Consider the following 8,494-nt stretch of genomic DNA (forward strand, 5'->3'; position numbering starts at 1 on the left):
AGGGTTGTGTCATGGAAGTCAGATATTGATTATTTATGATGAATAACGGACACTCGAATGATTATGAATGTTGAATCGGGTGTGTTCCTCAGCCATCCCTTCTTTCTTACTGCATCAGATGCAGATGATCAGACGGCATAGGGCTGTCAAGTGAGGCCGTAGTTTAGTAACAGTCATTCCGTTCATATATAATAGTAATATTGGTCACACCTACATTGCTGTTCTATCCTGAACATAGCCCCCTCACGGTATTGGTTTCAGACATGGGCATATAAGTACCAAACTCTCTTAACTGAAGCAATCAGCATGTTCGGCTTTGAGAAATGCCGAGATGTCTACGGAAACCCATGTGGTCAGAGAGAGAAACACCATCTCAATATGGCTGCTGAGATTACTAGTCTAAGCCTTGAGGATGCTGTGTTACCATAAGCAACTAAGGATAATTCGGCTTCCTCGGAGGTTTGTGTGCTAGCTGACCAGCCCGAAAGTCAGGATGATATTGTCTGGCACCAAAAGTCAGAACAACACAAGATATTCTCAAACCGACATAGCACATCATATTCTCTAGCTGGCTGAATACGTGAACTAGAACCCTGTCCATAATAGCATGTCACTGGCTTGCACCAGGACCAATCTCAACCCAAATACAAGATACATTTTGTACATTTCGTTGCATCATTACCACCAACACCGCGCTAATCGAGTGTCTTCTCCGCTTAACCAAGTAGAACTGCGACCTCATCCTTAGCTTGTGCCTCCCAAGTCTTGAGCAAGATTTGCCCAACACCTCGTCGATATGCAATATCTCCAATCCGCTCAATCCAGAGAACATTGACAAAGTCAACCATGCCGTCCGCGTCCATGTGCTCTTCGAATTTATCGGTATCAAAGACGTGAGAGCCCTTGCGTTCTGTTGCAATAGATATACAAATAAATTCAAGACGCTCTTCACCGTCATAGTTGGAGGATTGGATGCCCAACCATGCGTCGTGAGCACGGAATTGTCCCGCCCACCGGCCGGCCTTATTCCAGATTGTACCCACAGCAAGAGGCGGGTTGGGTCGCTCGCGATGAGCGAGAGTAGTGTGGAATTCGATCTCGAAGAAACCAGAAGTTGTTCGGAACGATAGCAATGGCCCGGGGTAGGCTTGCTCACCCACAGCAGGCTCATAGCCGCCGCTATCATGGGGGTCCTCAACAGGGACGGGGTACTTGAACAGCGCAGTCTCGTCACTATCATGGACATAATGTGAGCCACTTCGAGACCATCCCATCGGTAGCTCTGTGTTGGGGACACGGCGGCTCCTGAGATTATTGTACTGAAGACCGGTGTTCATGAGAGGCACAGTTGAAGCACGGTCTGTCAAACTCCAAGAAACGGTAGGTCTGATCCTAAACGCGTGTGCGGACCGGTACCGTTTCGACTCTTGGCCACGTTTTCCAGTCCGAGCCTCTTCCACATAGTCCGCAGCTGCTCTCCACAAGGTCAGATCGACAGGGATATTGTCAAACCACCAGCCCATCCAAGACCATGATGGGAGGAATGGCGGACGTGATAGTGCCCTTCTTCTGATCGAGGCATGAGGCCGCCAGAGTAGAGCAATGTCTAGGAACATGATAGGCATTCCGTAGATGAAACCGCCAGGGAACGAACGAGAAAGAACATGGGTAATTCCTGAAAACGCAGGCAGAGTATCGTCAACAAGTGTCAACTTGCGAGCGCTATATTCCATGACATAGCGAGCATACTCGTCAAGGTCAGGCCAACGTGGGTGTTGGAATGCAAAAACAGCGTCAGGAATAGCGCCAACGCACTCTTGGCGACCTCCCCGGAGCTTCTTCATGACACTGTTCGGACTTCCCTGCCAAGTATCGCAGTGGCATTCCCAAGTTACCGAGTCTTCAAAAAAGAAGACTGAGCGTCGAGAGTAGATGCGCTCGACAAGCGTCCAGCCTCTGGTGTACCATGACGAAGCTGCTACGAGCTCTTGGTGAGTACGGCCGGTGGTGCGGATGCCCCGTGTTGATCGCTTCGGATCGAGAGAAGGTAGTCCGGTATGAATGTCGCCAGAAGCTGCCACGATAACGAGATAAGCATTGGCAAATACATATGCCATGTGCTTGGTGTGATCCTCCATTTCTTCCCGGTTATCCTGGGTGATACAGATCCGATCGATCCAGATGTATCTAATACCTAGCTTCTTCGCAAGCCACATGGCATCCAGATAAGTCTGAGGCATGTCAAGATTCGGCAGACGATCCTCAAAAGCTGCAAGATTAGACTTGAGAAGTTGCATAAACTCCTGCGGCTCATTACGATGAGATCCGTTGACGTAACTTAGAGCCAGGTAACGATCTTTTGTTGTCGCTTTAACCAGACGGCGATCGACAACATCGACGAGCCAAGTAGGACGCCAAGTTGGGACATCGGATTCCGAACAAAGAGCGCAGTGATGATGGTGCTCCGCGTTACAAGCATCAAGCCACTCTCGAATACGAGTAACTGGGCTGCCTTTTGTAACAGCGGTAGAGGCACGGCGCTGAATCGAAGCTGCGGCTGCTGGTATAGGAATCTCCTTTTCTTTATCGCCGCCACCACGAGCTGCTCTGAACGATCCGAGGAGACGGCCTGTAATACTGTTTCGCTTGCTGGCAGATGGGGGATGATCTCGGGGTTCTCGAGCTACGCGTGGAGTAATACGACTGTCGCGGCGTCTGTCGACGTCTCGATCTTTGAGTCTGTCTCTACCATTGACATGGTCCCTTCCAACATCATGTCGACTGTCTCTCGGATCGTCGTAGTCTCTATCTTTTCCGTAGTCGCGACTGTCTCTTCTTCCATCGAGTGATCTATCACGACTATCCCTTCTATCATCGAATTGTCTGACACGATCTCGGTCTCGTCTGTCATCTGGTGATCTGTCCCGACTATCTCTTCTATCGTCGAGTGGTCTGTTGCGATCCCGATCCCTTCTATCTTCGGGTGATCTATCGCGACTGTCCCTTGGGTCATCCAGAGGTCTGTTGCGATCCTGGTATCTTTTGTCATCGGGCGATCTGTCGCGACTGTCCCTCCTGTCGTCTAGGGGTTTTCGGTCCTTTTTGTCTGGTAAACTATCGAAACTATTTCTTCGATTGTTCAGTGGCTTGCTGCGATCCCGGTCCCTTCTGTCATCCGGCGACCTATCGCGGCTGTCCCTCCTGTCGTCCAATGGTTTTCGGTCCTTGTCTAACAAACTGTCGTAGCTATACTTTCGGCTGTTCAGTGGTTTCCGGTCCTTTTTGTCTAGTAAGCTATCGTAGCTATCCTTTCGGTTGTTCAGTGGTTTCCGGTCCTTTTTGTCTAGCAGACTATCGTAGCTATCCTTCCGATTGTTCAAGGGTTTACGGTCTCTCTTATCCGGTGAACTATCATAGCTATCCCTTCGGCTGTTAAGTGGCTTCCGGTCCTTTTTGTCTGGTGAACTATCGAAGCTATCCATTCGATTGTTCAGCGGCTTGTTGCGATCTCGGTCTCTTCTGTCATCTGGTGACTTGTCGCGAATGTCTCTCCCGTCGTTTAGTGGTTTGTTGCGGTCTCCCCGCCTGTCGCCGGGAGAGTTATCTCGACTGTCTCTTATGTCGTCCATTGGTTTGATGCGATCTTTTTTTTCGTCGAGTGGCTTTTCGCGCTCCTTATCTTTTTTGTCGTTCAAGAGTCTGTCGCGGTCGCGAATTTTCTCCTTCTCTCGGTCTCGCTCCTTGTCCCTCTCTTTGTCCCGTTCAATATCGCGATCAACATCACGGTCAATGTCGCGATCTATGTCTCTGTCCAGATCTCTCTCCATGTCGCGGTATTGATCTCTTTCCTTGTCTCTTTCTCGGTCCCTGGCGCGGTCCCTTTCGCGATCTCTTATTTCCTTTTCTTTCTCTTTCTCTCGGCCCTTGTCGCGGTCGACTGGGCGTTCGCGATTGCGCTCTGGCTCCGGGGAGCTTCCATCGCGAGAATCATATGAGGGGCTGCGGTCTGGCATTGTCGGTCAAGGCCGCAGGCCTATAGCAAGTGCGCAGAAAGAAGTTTGGAGTGGCGCATGCCAAAATGATTGTCGCAATACCACCAGCAAAGTAATAACGAGGTCGTAAAAATATTTAAAAGTGTTTGGAGTTGGTACAGCTCATGTTGATGCCCGAGAATGGGGTCATTGTCACTGTAGAAGTCGGTCAAAGCCCCTCAGCTTTCGCGGCCTGGGTGCACAGTGATGCGGTCTAATTGGCTCGTCAGACCTAGCTACCTACAAGCAACAGTCAGACAACGTCATTTCGTTGGCAGCTTAGATCGGAGCTAGTAAATTGATTGAGCTGGCGGTCTAAGATCTGTACTGGCAGGACTTACCCCGTACCTAAGTGACGATTTCAGAACCTACCTAATATTAGGATACAAAGAATAAATTTGCAAATAATTGGTCTAAGTTTAAGTAAGACTTGGCTATCGTCGTGACCATCAATCAAACTGTTTGCCCAAGTACTGGGTAATTTGGCTGTGATTTGATTTATGTAGAGTGGAAAGATCGCACAAAAGATACTTAAACAGAATGGATACTGTGATAAGCGAAGGATGTATAAAAAATAGTAGTCAATCGAACGCAATAGTATATATCCAAATGTATATTTGTTAATCCAGTAAAAGGCTTAACACTGTTGAGAATGAATGTTTGAGTGTTTTACTCATTCGATCTTTGCAGAGATATGAGTTTAACAGCGACACTGTTGAGAATAAATACTCATATTAGGTGGATGTGTCAAACACCACCTCCAACGAGAACGATGATCTTAGAGGTTGAATTGAGCGAGTGAGCGAACTGGAAACACTCGTCTTGAATTAGTGACCGGTTCGTGTAGACTGTGCCAATTGACACCTCCATGAACGAAAGCCTGCCTCTCTGATCCGGGCTGTATCTTGAGGTTTAACATGGTCGCCGGACAGTTCGACAAGCCGATCAGCAAGTCGTGTCCATGCTGTATCAATGACGCGGTCGTGACATGCCCAGTCACCATCGACATTGAGAAATTATTTGATGAATTCAGGGGCCTTGGACGCCAGAGTTGATCCTGTTGACAATTGTGGTTGGAGGTACTCTCATGTAGGCAGTCCGATACAGAGACAAAAGAATCTCAGACCAAGTGGTAGACTGGCCGTGCTGAATGTCGAGGTACACGACGACTTCATGAGAGTCTTGTGAAAAGGATGAAAGTGCAGGTTCGCTTTCCTCAAAGCCCTGCCTTTCTTCCTCTTCCTCATCCTCCCCAAACCCTTCGGCCACTACACTCTCCAGCAATGCTTGTTCAATGCGTTGGGAGTCATCACTGAGCTCAAAGTCGTCCATAGCAAGTTCGCCGAAGGTTGAAGTTGAGGCAGCTCTTTGTAAGGTAGAGCTGAATGCCGAAGTGACTGGTATTTGGTTTTTTTTGGTCAGGGAAGGTTCATCCTGATTGGTGGTCCGCTTGCGTATAAGCCGTTGATCTTTTGGCCGGTTTTTTGTGCTTGGATCCAAGAGGGATCTTTTCTTTGCTCGGCGAGACCTGGAGCAAATCCTTCATAAAGTTGTCTATAAAGGCGGCTGATCTTTCATAAAGTCGTACGTAAAGACAAGTAATCTTCCGTAAACTTAGTTCCGATGCTAACTTGATGATGAGAAACGAAAGGCTCACTCATCCTGCCGCGGGAGGAGAATTGAAATTTTTGATGAGCAGCAGAAAAGGGGAGAAGGTGCAGTTGACCGACTGTGAAAGGGCCCGAATACACCGTTTATTGGGAAAGAGCCAGGCGCTCTTTCCACTCGTAATCAGAAGGAAACGCAACCTGCTCTATCTGTGTTGAAATGGTAAAGAGATCCCCATGGAGTATTGTTGATGTCTTTAAAGAGAGATTCTTGATGCCAACCATAGAAGCATTCCATCATGTCGATTTATTGCGACTTGTATTTGATGCGAATGCTCTGCCGTGCGCCATCCAGCGGAAATGTGAAGAACAGTACACAAAGAACGTGCCTTTTTCAACTCTGGGGACTGGGAGCTTTGGTGATGGGCACAATGTCGGTCGGTACCTGGGCGGATGATGTTATGACGTCTGGGATACAGTTGAGTTTCTGGGGCAGTACTGAGATGACCATCTTTCTTTTTTTAAACTGAGAAGGAATGTCTCGCTTGAAAAAAACATCGTCTGTGATATATTCCGGGAAAGCTGTTATCAGAGAAGGCCTCTCCAGAGGCCCCTCGGAGACGTATGTGAGATTGAACAGTCATTTTTGTTAACCTAAAAGGACTTAAAAATAAACAGGAAGAAGAAAAGGAAAATCAGTCAAAACAGGAGAGATATGAATATTCATTTGAGGTACGCAAGGGCTGACTGGGCTGGCCTATGAATAATATCTTCTGTGCTAGCTGCCCGTCACTGGCTGCTACTGAAACTACTAGAGAAGCTACTTCTTAGAAGTACAGCATAAGAACAAAGGCGAGGCCCGAAACAGGGCCGAAGGGTGTTATGCAAGACAGGTATGCTGTTGTTTAACCGTTGTTTCTACCTGACGATGTCTGTTCTTAATGTTGGCGAGTCTTGAGCTCCTCCACTGGCGCCTCTTCTTAGCCATCGGGTGTTATATTATTGTTCTTGCGCTCAGTCGCTGTTCATATCTTTGTGCTTTGCTTTTAGAAAGCTTTCCCTCCTTTCTCTCGTAAACGGGTCTATGGTTTGGAGGATACCTGCACAGACGGCAACCACATTGACATGGGAACTAGTTTAAAAGAAGAAGGCTTTTGGCGTTTTAGAAGGGTTACGACAAAGTACTAACAGTTTATGAGCTAGAAGATAGATACAGGAGAGTGGGAAGGTATCCGTGGCTCTTAACTACAGGTATCTACTGCATCCGAAAAGTCATGTTAATCCCTCTGAGGGCTTGAATCACCTACTTTAATAGGGAACTGGCCAGCCTTATAAAGAAGACTCACGATAAATGGTCCTCAAGCGTTTACAGCCACTTGTATATTCTCTCTAGTGTAGGATGCACTTGCCGATTGAGCTTCAAGGTACTTAATTGTCCAATGCCACCGATCGGACTCTATATCATGTGTATCTGCTGCGTTGGTTAAAAGCCAACAAGGCCGCCTCTACTCCCGCTGGTAGGTTTTATTGTTTGACGTTAGATGATAGTACTGGCCCGATCCGCTTGAGTTACGCTGCGTACCTAGACTTATATCCAGTACATCAAACTGAGCCCGAGCCCACGCTTCAACTAATTTCTATTGTGTAATTATAAATTGAGTAGTTTCTGAGCTATGAAACAGGATCCGCGTGCTTGTAGTAATTCCAGTATATAACTTAGTACCGGGTAGGTAGTCATATGAAGCAAGCAGAACTTTGAAACCGGTTGTCAAGGATAATATAGATTTACTAACAGAAACTAACGCTTGGGATCAATATGCATGTGAACTACTAAGGTTCATGTAATTTTCTCACGATTCAGTGTCAAACATGGATTGCTTGTACTTTGATAGGCCTTGGAGTGTATAGGAATTATCCGAGACCAAGACAACAGAGAATTAGTGAACACATCCCTTGTACTCTCAAGTCTAGTAATTTCAGACAACCGAAATAAGGACTCTTTACCTTGTCTTATCATATGATATTACAAGCTTCAGGAAGAAGAGTTCCGCTTCCAGTTGTTGACGATTCATAGACCTATTGTGATTGGACCAAAAACCTCCGCATGACTCGGGCACATGGGCATCCCGCCCGGTCCCGTTAAGATCGGATCTTATCTGTACCTTCCGGCCCAGGCCCCAGGGTCCCGAAGTCAATGTCATCATCTGGTGCTCCCCCACAATCCACATCCTTTACGAGTCACACTCTCTATACGGTGACTCGCGACGACATTGCCATCCATCAGACGAGCAAGTAACCACGCGATAGAGGTCTTAATCATCATCATTTGATAGGTTGGACGGCGCAGGGGTCCTTTATCCTGCGCGCACGCGCTCCCTTGATGGCTTAACGGTCTTGAACAAGCTATACCTTTGGCAACTGCCGCTATCTATTGTAGATAAGACAATCATATCAACAAATCTCAGACTCACCACCACGAACGAACGACCGAACGAACATATACACCGGTCGCCATGGACCGCGTGCGAAAGGCTCTGGGCCGTCAACATTCCTCAACCTCAACATCCGAATATGAACCTCTCACAGGTAACGAAGAAGCCACTCCCCTAGAGGGCTCTACACAACTCGAAGGCCAGCACGAACTACCATTTTCATGGGTGGAATATAGTATCTTTGGCCTGCTGGGCGTTGCCATGCTCTGGGCTTGGTGAGCTCTCTTACACATGCGCCGTGATATCCGTAGTTAACGCCTTCATGTAGGAACATGTTCCTCGCCGCAGCTCCCTACTTTACCGCTCGTTTCGCTGGTGATGCTTGGATCCCAGCCAACTTCCAGTCTGCGATCCTGACCGTCTC

At 47.7% G+C, this 8,494-nt stretch overlaps 3 protein-coding genes across 3 annotated transcripts; all 3 read right to left on the bottom strand.

The window, feature by feature from the left end:
* Positions 1-716: 716 nt before the first annotated feature.
* Positions 717-2,297, bottom strand: FGSG_12978 (uncharacterized protein; the record flags this gene model as incomplete). The annotated part of the gene is made up of 1 exon (XM_011328073.1): positions 717-2,297. One exon carries the CDS (start codon positions 2,295-2,297, stop codon positions 717-719), a length of 1,581 nt encoding a protein of 526 aa, XP_011326375.1.
* A 198-nt stretch (positions 2,298-2,495) lies between these two features.
* Positions 2,496-4,013, bottom strand: FGSG_12979 (uncharacterized protein; the record flags this gene model as incomplete). The annotated part of the gene is made up of 1 exon (XM_011328074.1): positions 2,496-4,013. A coding segment is annotated over one exon (1,518 nt), but the record flags the coding sequence as incomplete, so codon positions are not given.
* A 1,047-nt stretch (positions 4,014-5,060) lies between these two features.
* On the bottom strand, positions 5,061-5,363 carry FGSG_06734 (uncharacterized protein; the record flags this gene model as incomplete). The annotated part of the gene is made up of 1 exon (XM_011328075.1): positions 5,061-5,363. One exon carries the CDS (start codon positions 5,361-5,363, stop codon positions 5,061-5,063), a length of 303 nt encoding a protein of 100 aa, XP_011326377.1.
* Between the last annotated feature and the right edge of the window lie 3,131 nt (positions 5,364-8,494).

Source organism: Fusarium graminearum, chromosome 4, assembly GCF_000240135.3.
Source record: "Fusarium graminearum PH-1 chromosome 4, whole genome shotgun sequence".
In the NCBI taxonomy this organism is placed as follows: Eukaryota; Fungi; Ascomycota; class Sordariomycetes; order Hypocreales; family Nectriaceae; genus Fusarium; species Fusarium graminearum.